Genomic DNA, 15,198 nt, shown 5'->3' with positions numbered 1-15,198 from the left:
TTTAAAACAGACTCCTTTTCCACAGAACCTCTCTGGGGCTTTAACATGCTGATGTGGGAGGCAGGAATATTAGCGGGATTAAGAGCTGAACCGTGGAGTCAGACTCAGGCTGACACTATGATTAGGCACTTATCAGTTGTGTGACCTTGGGCAAATTACTCAATCACTCTGAGCCTTAGTTTTCTCATCTCTAAAATGGGAATAATAAGGCTGCCTCTCTCCCCGTGTGGCTGGAAGAAGTCAACATGTCACAGCAGGTCTAATCAATTACCATTCCGTGAATCACAGCTTGGCTTTAGCCCCTGTGATAGCTTAAAAAGAGCAGCAAATTGTGCTCTGGGGATTCTGAAAGAGGAACAGTCTTCTGGGGAGAAGGGAAGGGAATCCAAAGGAAAGGAAAAAGCAAGCACAAAAGCATAGAGGTGGGACTGGACATGGTGGACTTAAGTTGAGATGCAGATATGTGGGTGGCTCAGGCATGGTGCACTGCGGTGTTAAGGAGACAACAAGGAAGAAGTTGGAGAGGTGGGCTAGAGCCAGAGCCCTACCACTAGGAGTCATGGAACAGCTGTGGAAACTCATCTGTCAAGTGCAATGAGTAAGAGAGGAGAGCAATGAACGTGCTACATGTGTGGCGAGGACAGGTCAGATCAGACATGACCTTCTCTCCCCAAGCCTGAAAGCTAAGCAGTCCCTTCCTACTGCAGGGAATGTGGAAGGAGACCTGGGGCTAGCAGTCAGGCTCAGGAGAGATGGGAGGGCTCCCAGACAGGCAGGGGGACCCCAAGCAATGGAAGCAGGTGGGCTCTGCACTCGATACCATGAACTAGGAATTACATTTGCTTGGTATGAGATACCAAAGTCACGGGACCAAAGGACTTTGGGTGGGAGCAACCTCTGGGCCACTCTCCTTTCCTAATAAGTAGAATAGAAAAACAGGTTCCCTGAGGGAGGGCAACCTTTTCTCCTTGAGTACCAAAAGAATGGACAGGTACTCTTGAATGTGAAGAGCACCGGCCCAGGTGAAGTCAAGAAGGAAGCATGCAGGCAGGCAGGCCCCAGGCCTGGATGCAGGGGTGGGGTTTAGACCCCCCTCCAGAATTGCAGCTCACCCTGGCTGCTCTCTCTTACTCCAAAATATTAGGGAAGAAAAAAATTAGCTAAGAATTAAGATTTCACACCTGGCAGTTTTAACTTACAAAAAAAAAAAGTATTTATTAATCTGGTTTTCCTTCTTTTGCTGTAATATAGAAGCCTGACCCAGATGGCCTGATAAATCTGTATTAAGTTGTCAAAAGCCCCACCAGTCACCAATCCCAAAATTCCGTGACTGGTCTTTGTCGGGCAGCAGGACTGCAGTTACGGCAGGATTTCAAGTCCAAAGAGGAAGCTGGCTCACCCCAGGGGCTCCCACATCTGCCAGGGCGCACTGGGTGGCTGGGAAAGGTGAGTCAATAGCACCGAGCAGGTGTATGGAGAAGGCTTCAGGGCAGGACATCGCTGCGGTGAACTCCCCCTCACAGAAGCTGGAGCTGCCCACTGGAAGGCTGCTCCAACACAAGTCTGTCTCCCGGGAAGCCTCTCCCTTTGGCCAAGGGTTGGAAGGCTGTGCACCCAGATCGCCCTCAGCTGTCCCCACACGCCAACCCAAGCCTGAGTCGCCACCACTGTCTTTCCAGCAGCTCTGTCCAGCCCGCTGGTGCTACTGCTGCTTGTGCGGAAGGGCTTTGCTGGTTGGTGGGAGCTCCCTGTGGATGAGGGTGAGTCCGCAGAGGATGAGGAACACTCCTCCCCACCACAAGACCTGCTGGCACTCTCCGTACAACACAAAACCCAGGAAGGCCTGCAGGACAGAGACAGCTGTGAGGTCGGGTGGGCATGTGAGGCAGGACTCGACCATGTGGGTTTTCACCACCTGGCTTTCCCTGCTCCCAGGTCTGGGGCTGGAAGTCTTGGGCATGAGACCCAGCTGTCACCTTCGGCAAGTCCCATCTGTAGAAGTGGGGAGGGTACCTTCTTCATGCACCAGACCTTGGCAAAGTGCACAAGAGGGGTTCCCGCTGTGGTTGAGTGGATTAGGAACCGGACTAGTATCCATGAGGATGCGGGTTTGATCCTTGTCCTTGCTCAGTGGGTTAAGGATCCAGCATTGCTGAGAGCTGTGGTGTAGATCACAGATGCGGCTCAGATACCGTTTTGCTGTGGCTGTGGCATAGGCCGGCAGCTGCAGCTCTGGTTTGACTCCCTAGCCTGGGAACCTCCATATGCCACGGGCGCAGCCCTAAAGTCAAAGTGCACAATAAAGTCCAGTGGAGGCCGGCAGCCATGCCCAGCACACAGAGGACCTACCTGGTCCTCCCTGCCTTGACCACAGGGCTGATTGGCTCAGCCCCACCTGGAAGAACCTCAACCCAACATGTCTCATGTCCAAGTTCACAGACCCCTGAGGAGTAGTGAGTGAATAGGCTTTTTACAGATAGACTTCATCCCCATCTAACTTGAGAATTCCTCCAAGTTTGAGAGATTAGAGAAGGAGCCATCAAGGGTGAAGCCACAGCCCAACCTCTACTTCAGTTCCTATCCCTTCTCCTATCTGGGAAGGCAAGGTTATCCCAAGGACAACCCACCCAGAACCCAGGATAGAGGGACCATACGCTCAGGTTACTCACCGAGCTGAGGATATTTGAAAACGTCACCGTGACAGATGCAATGGCTGAAGACATGGAGAAACTGAGGCCCCGGCTAAAGAATGTCCACATCAGAGAATTGGTGGTAGCCATCATAATAATGCCTAAGATGCAGAAAGCCACGTTCACCTGCAGGAGAAAGTGTCACTGCAGCCACGGCCAGCACACCCAGGGCCATGCTTACTGGCAGCCGTGCCCTTAACAAGATCCTCCACAGACTGGGGGTCCACAGAGCTTTCCTGCACAGGACTTCACTTAACCCTCAGTGAGCAGCACACCCATTTCATGGCTGAAACCATCTCAGAGAAGACACATATCTGGCCATCTTACTGGCCATGTGACCCTGGGCAGAAGTAAAATGCTAATACATAACCACTTTTTTTTCACTAACACCAATCCCTTACTGGCCTCACAGGGACCAATGCCTGAAGTTCATTCAGTTCCAGAGGGCCAAGTATCAGTTGGTATGAGGTATGAGTAAATCAGGGGCAGAGTCCTCACTTCCTAGGATCAAGCAAAGCATGTATTAGTCATGCCTCCCCATATCCCGTGCAAGCTACAACCCGCTTAGGCCACTCTCATGGGGCATTTTTGAGCTTTTACTCCATGCCAGGTTATATGCTAAGTGTTTTAAGTACATTTTCATTTATTCCTTAACTTCATTTTACAGATAAATAATCTGAGACATTTAGTAACTTGGCTAAAGTGCCACAGCAGCGGGGAACTGCCAGGCTTCAAGCCTAGGCAGTGTGGCTCCCTGCTCTGAAACAGGATACAGCTGTGCCTAGGAAACCACCACCTGAGACTGTTTGACTGGTAATCCCATGCATCACTTGCAGGACTTGCAGATTTGTTTGCCTTTTTTGTTTTTTAAAGGAGAATCTTGAGGGAAGAGAGGATTTTTAGAAGCCTCCTACATAATCAGATATGCAGACCCTTTGCTTGGTTTTGAGTTATAAACCAGCCTACAGACAGAACTGCTTCCTCTGGGGATGGTGCCCATCTAAACCTGAGACTCTTATTTTCTCATAAGTTTTCCAGTAGCTAAATATACAGTGTCTTGAGGAGGGAGTGTCTCTGTATATTTACACAGAAGCACTACATGCATCAGTGCAGTCCTATATAATACTGACTTACAACGGTCTGGTGCACAACTGAGAAGCCTAGAAAACCTCAAGGCTCATCATTCCTCAGATTACTTTGGAGCAATCCAAGAGTAACACCCAAAAGGATACCAACTTCAAGCATGGCCTCTCCCCCGAACGAGCCCTAAATAGGCTTAAACCTAAAGAATCTGCCTGCCCACTGTCCAGGTCAGGGCCTAACGCTGCGTTGCAGATGCAATGAAACTTCCTCAACAAGCAGAAGCTGGCCTAAGACTTAGGATGGGAGAGGCAAAGGTACACCTTAACAGACGTCGGGAGGCAGCTGAGGAGTTCTCAGCATTGGCAGAATGTCCAGAACGTTTCTGTCTTCCCTTACGCCTAGGATGTCCCAACTCCCAAGTTTCCTGGCAACAGTGTAGACCAGCCAAACACCCGTTACTTACTGAGGAAAAAGATGGGCAAGAGGCTTCTCACCTTATGAGTCACGTGGAGAGAAATGTTCAGGCACAAAGGGCCTAAAATGAGATGTAGAGTGTGGATGTAGGAGGTGTGCATCTTCCCCCGAAAGCGAACTAGCCCAATCGGAGGAGAGATTTTACATCCCTGGTAAGGGAAGCAGGCCTCAATCCCCGACGTCTCTTACCACCTACATTGGACGAGGGTTGGGCTTGACTTCCAGTGGAAGGTTGCTCTCCTGTCACTAATAATTGCACAGCCTGGCCGCGGACGGAGCCGAACAAACCAGTAGAAGTGAGGAAGCCCCAGGGGCCGCCAGCCCCAACTCACCCCGCAGCCCCGCAGTGTCCCTCATCCGCCCGCCCCACCCGCCCGCCATCCTCAGCCGCGTCCCGGGCTCAACCTCGCTGCCGAAGGCCAGCTTGGCAGAGGCGGCGGCCAGAGCCCCGAACGCTCCAGCGCACAGGCAGTTGAATACTCCCCAGAAGCGGCGCCGCATCGCGCCGGCCTGCAGGTGCGGAGGAAATCCGGCGGAGACGTTAGAGTGCGAGGCAGCACACACACCGCTCCCCACAACCTGCGGCCCTCCGGCCACGGCCATGGTGCCCGCCTCCTTCTCTCCGCTCCCCAGCAACGTCAGCCACCCAGGTCGAACGTGCTCTGCGATTGGACCGCGGCCTCACGTGATGAGAAGCTCACGTGATGGGGTTGCCAATTGAGGCTCCGCAAAGGCGTCGAGGGGCGGGGCCGCCGGCCGAACCCCAGGCTGCCTTCTCCCAGCAATGATCCTCCTTCGCCGTCAGGTTTAGTCTTACCTAGGAGCAGTGTTGGAACGATATCCAAGGCTGACTGTGGTATTGTGGTTGCTGTTGTAGAATAACTCTTCGTGGCTTAGCAGTTTCAACCCTTGCCATTTGATGTGGTCCAGCATCGGCTTCCCTGGAATTTGTTTCAAAAGCCTAACCAGGCCCCGCTGCAAGCCCATAGACTCAGAATCTGCGTGTTTTTTTGTTTGTTTGTTTGTGAGTTTTTTTTTTTTTTTTTGGTCTCTTTAGGGCCGCAGCCATGTCATATGCAGGTTCCCAGGCTAGGGGTCTAATCGGAGCTGTAGCTGGCTGCCTACACTGCAGCAACAGCGATGCAGTATCCGAGCAGTGTCTGCAACCTACACCACAGCTCATTGCAACGCTGGATCCTTGAACCACTGATGGAGGCTAGGGATCGAACCCTCAACCTCATGGTTCGAGTCGGATTCGTTTCCGCTCTGCCATGATGGGAACTCCAGAATCTGCATTTTAACAGGACAGTGACCTGCATCTTCTAGTTGGACAATTGCAAGATATGGAGATGCTTCGGTAGAGGGCGCCAGAGACCTTGCATACTCAGCAAGAGGACGGGCTCGTTTCAGCTTCTGATAAATCAAATAGTCCACATGGATGGATACATGCTTATTTTAGGAAATTTAGAAAGGTCTGTCTGTCTGACTGTCTGTCTGTCTCTCTTTTTTCTTTTCTTTCTATCAAGGGCCCGCACCCACCGCATATGGAAGTTCCCAGGCTAGGAGTTGAAATTGGGAGTATCAGCTGCTGGCACAGCCACAGCAGCACTGATCTGAGCTGCATCTGTGACCTACTCCATAGCTCACAGTAATGGCAGATTCCTGACCCACTGAGCAGGCTGGGGATCAAACCCGCATCCTCATGGATACTAGTCAGATTCATTTCCACTGCACCACAACGGGAACTCTGGGGCCTTTTTTCTAAACATGATTTCACACTGCATGGCACTCTTTTTTTCCATTCAGTCCTTACTTGCCATCTTCTCTCACAAGGTGGCTTTGTGGCACCAATAAAAACATGGATAACCCTGATAATTCCTATGTGGTATAAACTGTCCTATTTTACAGCTGAAAAAAATCGAGGCTGAGAGGCATCATGCCACTGAACAAAGCCGTGTGAACCCCACCTCAAGGACAATCCCTTGGAAAGCTCTTATGTTAACTTGAAACCTACGGGAAATCGAGTGGTATTTGTTAGAATGGCGGGGAAGGAGGCAGAGGCTGGAGTAATGAGATTGCAAGCAGAGTTTATTAACCAACAAATCAGTTGGGAGCTCTGAGCAAGTAAGACAAACTCCCCCAGTAAGGGAGTGCTTGGTTTTTTTATAGACAGGGGTCGTTTTGTTGAGCCATGTAGTCTGCAGCCTTGGGGCTATCTTTGTTCTAGGGAACTCACTCTGTTACATGAGCCTGTTCGATAAGGAGTCTGCAAGTCTGGATTTAGCTGGGCTATGCTGATTTTTTGTCCTTTTTAGGCTTTGTTTCACTTTACACCTAAGAGTTTGCACTGGATCAATTCTGCATACTTTATAAGGAGTTTTCTTAGAACAAAAGATGCCTCTATTAGCACTACATGTTGAGCTTCTCAGAGTCACTTCCTCTGTAAAGCTGACTTGACTTTGCTCTCTTTGCAACAGTCCCGTGGTTGTACATCTGACTCCATGTTAGCCTGCAAGCTCCTTGAGGGCAAGGGCACATGTCTTTCCTCCCTAGGTCCCTAGTGCCTAGCACAAGGTCTTGTTCTGGTGATGATGGTTGAATTGATACCATCCTTGGAAACCCTGCTGGAAAGTGATTCCTGTCTCCTGGACAAAAGCTCCTGTGTGCACACCTATCACCTGCTAGCAATCTTGTTAAAATGAAGATGCCAATTCAGATCTGGAGCTGGATTCAGGTTCTGCATTTCTAGGAGACTCCCAGATGGTGCTAATGCTGCAGCCTCAGGGACCACACTAAGGTTGTAACTGACCATTGTCTTCAGCACACACATGCCTAACTGGGCTCCCACAGACAGAAGTTATGCATGTTTCCCTTCTTTGTTCCTGCCAAAGTGCCTGATATTGTGACCAGCTCATGTCCTTGCTACTAATGTGTGATTTACAAACTATGATTTGATGATAAAAGATAAGTAACATTTAAAAAGTTGCTAACATCACCATGGTGCTAACTAGAGCACCCTGAACTGGGAGTATGAAAGGGAAGGAATACCTCATCCCTTATTTATTTATTTATTCATTCATTAATTAATTTATTTATTTGTCTTTTTAGGGCTGCATCCACGGCATATAGAGGTTCCCAGGCTAGGGGTCTAATCGGAGCTGTAGCCGCCGAACCTACACCACAGCTCACGGCAACACCGGATCCTTAACCCACTGAGCCTCATGGTTCCTAGTTGGATTCGTTAACCACTGAGCGACGACGGGAACTCCCCCATATTTATTTTAAAAGCAATGAGAGGAGTTCCTGTTGTGGCTTAGCAGTAACAAACCCAACCAGTACCCATGAGGCCTTGCTCAGTGGGTCAAGGATCCAGCATTACTGTGGGTTGTGGTGAAGGTAGTAGACACAGCTTGGATCTCACGTTGCTGTGGCTGTGGTGTAAGCTGCTGGCAGCTGCAGCTCTGATTCAACCCTAGCCTGGGAACTTTCATATACTGCAGATGCAGCCCTGAAAAAAAAAAGCAATGAGAACAAACCTCAAATATGGCTTATGGACAAAAGATGACCTATTGAGTTCTGGGAGACCCATTCAAGCTAAAGTCACAAATTTAAAGGGACTTTAAGGGCCAAGCAGGGAATTTAAATTTGTGATGTTCCCCCACCCCCACTATGAGACAGTAGGGATGGGTGTGGCCTGTGACAACCTAGGGAGTGAATGTCTTGTCTCTTTCATGCCCTCCTTCCAACCTTACCTAATCTCTTCCTCTCTCTTTTCACTTTGTGTCCATATTTCTGCCCTTTTTTGTTTAGTTAAACAAATGAGCATGTAATACTCTGGGCCAGATCTGTTCCAGGCAGCAGAGTTACCAGGATGACTAAGATCCCCGTATTCCCTGGGTTCTGGCTTTTTGCAATCATAGTATTGGGCACCAGCTGATCACAAACCCTGGACACCTCTCCCTCACTATGCCTTAAAAAGTGCTTTGCTTTGTGAAACCCATAAGGGAGTTTGTGCTTTTTTTAAAAAAAATCTACCTTCCTTCCTTCCCTCCCTTTCTCTTCCTTCCTTCCCTTGTTTCAGCTGTACCCACGACATGCAAAAATTCTCAGGCCAGGGATCGAACCCAAGCCACAGCAGTGACAACGCCAGATCCTCAACCCACTGCATCACCAGGGAACTCCAGACTTTGGGCTTTTTGAGCACTAGGTGTCATACATGCTTTGCTTGGCACCCTGCAAAAAATGTTTCACTTTCCTTGACCACAACCCAGTGTTCGCAGATTGACTTTCCTGCATATGTGTGAGTGGATCCCAGTTTGGTTCGGTAACAAAATGTTCATTAAATGGTAAGTAAAATGTACAGGGTCCATACAATGGAATATTACAATAAAAAGGAATAAAGTGCTGATATACAGAAGTTCCTTGAGGACAGGGTTACTGTTTGCTCTGTTCACTGATGACCTGTGTCTAGCATATAGTAGTTGCTCAATAAGTACATGGTGGTTGAGCGAGTAAATGAACACTGTAAGTCACTTATTATAATGCTTATTTTTAAAAGATTTTATTACATTTTGGTATGTGGAGTCTAAAATATGGCACAAATGGTCTATCTACAAAACAGAAACAGATCATGGACATGGAGGACAGACTTGTGTTAGCCAGGGCGGGAGCGGAGGGGAAGGGGGGAAGTCTGGGGTTAATAGATGCAAACTATTGCATTTGGAGTAGATGAGCAATGGGATCCTGCTGTATAGCACAGAGAACTATATCCAATCGCTTGTGATGGAACAGGATAGTGGATAATATGAGAAAAAAATGTATATATGTATATATATATAACTGGGTCACTATGCTGTACAGCAGAAATAGGCAGAACATTGTAAATCAACTATAATAATTGTTTCAAAAATAAAAGATTTTATTACAGTTTGAAAAATAGTCACATTTACAGTCATAAAATGGGCTCATGAAAACACTTTAAGTAGGAATACAAAAATAGTCTATATTAACAAGTTTGCTATTCATACACACTGAGCAGTCACTAACCTTTCGGCAAGTTTTAGAAGCACTGCATATTGTTGGAGCTTCTGATGTACAATTTAAAGACGATTATGGCAGTATCGAAGCAAAAAATGATCTAGCGACATACTGTAAAACCTCAGCTACAGGCTTTTATTTTTAAAAGGCAGAAGGTTTTCCTGGTATTTACAGTTGATTTAAAGCTTTGAAATGGGGTGGTAACCTCTAACAGCAGATTGCCAGCTGCCACAGGTGTGTAGGATGTGGAGTGTCCGTCAGAAACTTGAGGGGTAGCCCCTCCCCACCATATACACAGTTTAATAGCTATGGTTCTTAATTCAGTACTACTAAGTGGACAAAGGTAGGTCTTACTTTTATAAGAGGAAAAAAATGTCCAAAGTAGGTAGTTGATCAGGATCCTTACAATTCACTCTTTTGCTTTTCTTTTAAAAATACATTTTCAGCACGTAACTTCTCTGACTCCTGGTAATTTTTAAGAAAAGGAGAAGAAAAAAATATAAGGCTCTAATTCTTACAGGTAAGAGTTATTCTTGGCATTCACTAAGTTTAAATTTCCAAGAATTTTCCATTTATAAACTACCCACAGTAAACAATGATCTCATAAACAAGAATCTCATGTGTATAACTGAATTACATTTGGAATAGAAATAATTGAACTTTTTTTTTTTTTTAAATTCAGGAGGTTCCCTGAAAACAGGTGATCTAACAATAATATAATCATTTAAAAGGCAGAATGAATTTATTCAGAATAGTTTTCATGAGTTCACCTCAGCAAGCCTGACGTTTTCCTTCTTTAGCCGCACCACATACTGGATCTTCTGGTGCAGGTTTTGGTGACCTACCAACTTTCCATTTTCCTCAGCAAGACACTCCACCTGCTTCCGTAACATTTCCATCTCCTGCAGGTAAATCAATCCAGGGAAGGAGAATGAGCTGCTTTTAATTTTTCTTTTAAGATAACATTATTTCATACGTTCCAGGAGCACAGGGAGGGAAGGACAGAGCCCAGGTTCCCAGCTTTCGTGATCCCACACCCCAGCGTGCACTAGAGCAACTCTGAACTGCAAAACACCCAGTCACACTGCTTGGCTCTGTTAATTCATGTGTCCTAAGTTCAGAAAACACCAACATGCAAATGCACCTGGCATGTTCTCTCCTTTTCTTCATATAATTCCTCCAGCTTGGATCTCAGTTGTTCCTTTTCCTGGAATGCTTTAGACTCCAAAGTTCTGACTCGTTCGATTTCCTCAGTCATTTTAAGGTAGTCGGTTTCTTTGTTCTGAAGCGTACTCTGGAGCTCTTCTAGGCTGTAACAGTAACTATCACATCATCATATCCCAAAAGAACATAAGTACAAAACAGTACTCAAATCAGACATTTCTCAACCAAGTGCAGAAAGTATTACTAATGTTCACCCCACCTCTCAGATAGTGGGACACTAGTCATTTCCTCAAGAATGTGCTATTTAGAATTTAGACACTTTGTGCAACTATCATTTGAAAAGACAAGAAACTTTTTTTTTTGCTGTTTAAGGCCTCACCCGAAGCATATGGAGGTTCCCAGGCTAAGGGCTAATTCGGAGCGGTAGCTGCTGGCCTACACCACAGCCACAGCAACACAGGATCCAAGCCACGTCTGCCACCTACACCACAGCTCACAGCAGCGCCAGATCCTTAACACACTGAGTGAGGCCAGGGATCGAAATCGCGTTCTCATGGATACTAGTCGAGTTCGTTACTGCTGAGCCACTACAGGAACTCCCCAAAGAAACATTTTTAAAAGGGTTACTAAACAATTACATAGAATTTCACAAAACTAACTGAACCCTATAAGCTTCCCAAAGAAACAAATGCTTTTTATTTATTTTTCAATGCATAGGGAATAGACTGTTGGTGACTTAGGTGATGTAAAACATCATGTAAAGCCAACAATTTCTAAGGCAGTTGTTTTCAGATTACTTTCTGTGGAACCTCAGGAGGACAGTGTGAGGACGAGGGCATTGATGTCCCGGTATTTCATTTGTGAACTTGAATTTACAAATGCATAGCTGTTGTGCATTTGTCTAATGTATTTTGCTTTAGTTCGATGAAAAGGCTTTGTGGCATGGCAGACACTGCAGTTGTCTACCCAATAGCCAATCCCCTGCTGTTTATAAAAACTCAGTTTATCTGGAGGAGAAGGGAGGGAGAGGAAAAGCACACACAGTTCCCAAATATTAGTAAATAACAACTAGTCTAAGCTGATCCTGGTTATCTCAACCCACTGCCAGATACTGGTTTTCTCAGCTTGCCCTGCTGGTGTGCTAATTCTGGCTAAAGAGATGCAGACTGGGTTTTGAGGGTTTTTGGGAGTTTATTTCCCTGAGAAAAGAAAGCCCCTCTGAACCTACCTCACTGCAAGCTGTGATCCTCTTTAAGTTGTTTGGAGCTGTAGCAGAGGGTGCGTCTGTGTGTGTGTGTGTGTGTGTGTGTGTCTGTCTGTCTGTCTGTCTGTCTTTTTTGGAGCTGTAGCAGGTGTGTGTGTGTGTGTGTCTGTCTGTCTGTCTTTTTTGGAGCTGTAGCAGGTGTGTGTGTGTGTGTGTGTGTGTCTGTCTGTCTTTTTTGGAGCTGTAGCAGGTGTGTGTGTGTGTCTGTCTGTCTGTCTGTCTTTTTTGGAGCTGTAGCAGGTGTGTGTGTGTGTGTGGGTGTCTGTCTGTCCGTCTTTTTAGGGCCGAACCCAAGACATATGGAAGTTCCCAGGCTAGGGGTCGTAGCTGCCATCCTACGCCACAGCCACAGCAATACCAGATCCAAGCTGCGTCTGTAACCTACACCACAGCTCACATAAACGCCGGATCCTTAACCCACTGAGCAAAGCCAGGGATCGAACCCACATCCTCATGGATACAAGTCAGGTTTGTTACCACTGAGCCACAACGGGAACTCCTGTAGCAGCCATCTTGTAGCCAAGAGGTCACAAACAAGAGTACCAAAAGCAGAATGGGAAAGGTCTAGGTCAATGATGGCATCACTGAGTCAGTGCACCTCCAGAACTCTTGTCCTGTGAAATGAAACATCTGTCTAACACCACTGTTAGCTTGGTATTCAGGTCTTTGTAGCTTTTCAAAGCATCCTCACACACATGTATGGATAACACAATGTTTAAAATTGCTGCTGTAGGTTGGGACTGATAAAACTCTGTGCCAGTTTCTGGAAATTGCTTCACTTTGCCACAGTGTGGGCTCCAGTATGTTCCAGGCACAGTGTATCAGTGGAGAATCTTGGTTACTAGGTCATAAAAATAAATTACATTGCAGCTTAGATAGCTTTTATTCTTCTTGCTAGAAGGTCTCAAATGGATATTATTTCTAAAAGAACTATGTGAGGAAGTGATGGACTAGGGGTTTGGAACTGGCATATACGCACACTGAGATATATGGAATGAGTGGCCAACAGGGACCAGCGGTATAGCACAGGGAACTCTACCCAATATTCTGTGATAACCTATGTGGAAGAAGAATCTGAAAAAGAATGGATGTGTGTGTACATGTGTATCTGTATCACTTTCTCATACAGAGAAATTATTACAACCTTATAAATCAACCACACTTCAAAAGAACTTGAAAAAAAATAAAAGAGCTACAATTCTACAAATTGTCCATCCAGATTCTCATAGATCCTATAAGTAATCCAGATTTCTGTCCTAGTCCTACAACTAGCTGGCTGGGAGATATCCCCATACTGCTCATATGTAGATTAAAGTGTTTATGAAGCAAATAACTCAATAACTGTGTAACAACTCTTTTACAAGTTGAGTGGTCTCTGTTTTTGTTTTGTTTTGTTTTGCTTTTCAGGCCCATACCCACGGCATATGGAGGTTCCCAGGCTAGGGGTCGAATAGGAGTTACAGATGCTGGCCTATACCACAGCAACAGCAACGCTAGATCCAAGCCACATCAGTGACATAGGCCACAGCTCAGGGCAACACCGGATCCTTAAACCCACTAAGCAAGTTCAGGGATCGAACCTGCAATCTCATGGATGCTAGTCGGATTCATTTCTGCTGAGCCATGATGAGAACTCCTGAGTGGTCTCTGTTCGCTGATCATTAAAAAGAATTTTTATGTAATTTTTGGTATATTAACTTGGGTGGGGTTCAAATAACTGAATGACAGTATTCTTAAAAAACTTCCATTGCCATTCGCTTACTATGTGAATAAGATTTTTCAGCATTTACATCTATGAAAACAAAAAGAGGAGGAATAGAATTGATAATGAATGCTGTCTCACTCCAGAATTAAGTGGAACAGATTGAGCTAACTGAAGAAAAGTCATTAAGATAAAATGCATTAAGAGATGAATTTCCACTACATTTTCACTAGTATAAAAATTATTTATAAGAATTTACAGTAAGATCAGGATAGTGTGATTAATAATTGTAATGAATATTCAATGCAGAAAAATATAATACAGACAAATAAATACAATAAACTTTTACAAATTACTTGTAATTTGCATACATATTTTCAACGCCAAGTTATACGACAGGGCAATCAATCAACAAAAATTTTCAAAACAATATATTAAATTCTGCATGGGTATAGGATGAAACTTAAATTCAGACAAAAAAGGAATTTTTCTGGCAGTGGCTTGTAGCAGCTTGATATAGGATCTCAGTTCCCAGACCAGGGATCAAACCTGGGCCATAGCAGTTAAAGTGCTGAATTCTAACCACTAGACCAAAGGGAATTCCCCACTCATGTATTTTTTAAATGGATAGACAATACCAAGTCAGTTGGATACTTTTAAAAAACACCATAATAGCTATATTTTTAAATGTCATCATTTTCAGTACCTTGAAACTTCTATCCTTTGCAGCAATTTAAACTTACAATGAAGTATTTTAAACATAAAGTCAACTCCAAAAATGTGCAAGAGGGAGTTCCCTTTGTGGCTCAGCAGTTAATGAACCAACTAGTATCCATGAGGATGTGGGTTCAATCCCTGGCCTCGAACAGTGGGTTAAGGATCTGGCGTTGCCGTGAGCTGTGGTGTAGGTCACAGACGTGGCTCGGTTCCCACGTTGCTATGGCTGTGGTGTAGGCCAGCAGCTGTAGATCCAATTTGACGTCTAGCCTGGGAGCCTTGGAATTTCCACATACTGCAAGTGTGGCCCTTAAAAAAAAGAAAAGCAAGAAGGTACAGGGTATTTCAAATTTCCTCTTTTTGTAAATATTTGTTAGCCACACCCGTGGCATATGGAAGTTCCTGGGCCAGAGACTGAATGTGAGCCACAGTTGAGACCTACAAGGCAACAATGGATCCTTAATCCATTGTGCCACAGCAGGAACTCCTCAAAATTCTTTTAGGAGGTAAAACGAGAAAATATTTGAGGACCTCTATTCCTGATGCGATCCATTCTGTTCAGAGAGTACAAGATTTTTCTCAATATTTTACTCTTTGTTAATACCAACCAGTTTACTTATTTTCAACTTAATAGAAATTATAGACCTCAAGGTTTTAAATCAGAGGAATCCAAAAATGAGAAGGAAAACTGGTCAGTTATGTTGTTCTCATTGTCCATGAGGAGAACGGACTCATCAATTCCCCCAGGGAAGCTAAGCTTTTCCTGGCACTAATTTGTTTTTCTTTTTTTTGGAATGGCTTCACATGAGGAAGCCCTTTAGTAAGTGGTATTTAAGAAAATAATTGTGTAAACATCTATTATGTTCTCATATACTATTTTAGAAAATAAAAAGTACCTTACCTTGTGGATATAATAAACATTTCTTCCTTTAGAGGAATAGATAGGTATTAATAAAGAAAACCACTATGGAAAATAGTATGGAGGTTCCTCAGAAAACTAAATATAGAACTACCATAGAATCCAGCAATCCCACTGCTGGGCATATACACAGACAAAACTGTAATTT

General features: G+C 45.2%; 2 protein-coding genes across 17 annotated transcripts in view; both read right to left on the bottom strand.

Annotated features, from left to right (window-relative positions):
* TMEM42 (transmembrane protein 42) overlaps window positions 1–4,866 on the bottom strand; it is a 52,805-nt gene extending 47,939 nt beyond the window's left edge. For 2 of the 5 annotated variants that reach the window (XR_014822914.1, XM_084988023.1), the window contains exons 1-2: window positions 4,653–4,866; window positions 2,670–2,816 (exon numbers count right to left, since the gene is read on the bottom strand). Coding sequence is in view for 4 of the 5 variants with exons in the window: in XM_084988023.1 (XP_084844149.1) it covers window positions 2,670–2,816; window positions 4,653–4,850 (345 nt within the window). In the remaining variant the exon portion in view is untranslated. Of the gene's footprint in view, window positions 1–1,188; window positions 2,160–2,669; window positions 2,817–4,267 lie in introns of those variants that run through there. The other 3 variants (XM_084988025.1, XM_084988024.1, XM_003132150.7) reach the window with 3 other exon arrangements.
* A 3,917-nt stretch (window positions 4,867–8,783) lies between these two features.
* Window positions 8,784–15,198, bottom strand: part of KIF15 (kinesin family member 15) — a 74,833-nt gene continuing 68,418 nt past the window's right edge. For 7 of the 12 annotated variants that reach the window (XM_084987923.1, XM_084987926.1, XM_084987927.1 and 4 more), the window contains 3 exons: window positions 10,429–10,594; window positions 10,055–10,186; window positions 8,784–9,749 (listed from right to left, as the gene is read on the bottom strand). In XM_084987923.1, the coding sequence (XP_084844049.1) occupies window positions 9,687–9,749; window positions 10,055–10,186; window positions 10,429–10,594 (361 nt within the window). In that variant the 3' untranslated portion in view covers window positions 8,784–9,686. Of the gene's footprint in view, window positions 9,750–10,054; window positions 10,187–10,428; window positions 10,607–15,198 lie in introns of all 12 variants that reach the window. The other 5 variants (XM_021071747.2, XM_084987925.1, XM_084987920.1 and 2 more) reach the window with 1 other exon arrangement.

This window comes from Sus scrofa, chromosome 13 (genome assembly GCF_054392235.1).
Source record: "Sus scrofa isolate SSC_HxYL_T2T_F1_AM1 chromosome 13, Sscrofa_HxYL_maternal_Yorkshire_Landrace_v2.0, whole genome shotgun sequence".
In the NCBI taxonomy this organism is placed as follows: Eukaryota; Metazoa; Chordata; class Mammalia; order Artiodactyla; family Suidae; genus Sus; species Sus scrofa.
Note: the sequence above shows the minus strand (reverse complement) of the source record. Positions and strands in the feature narration are given on the sequence as shown.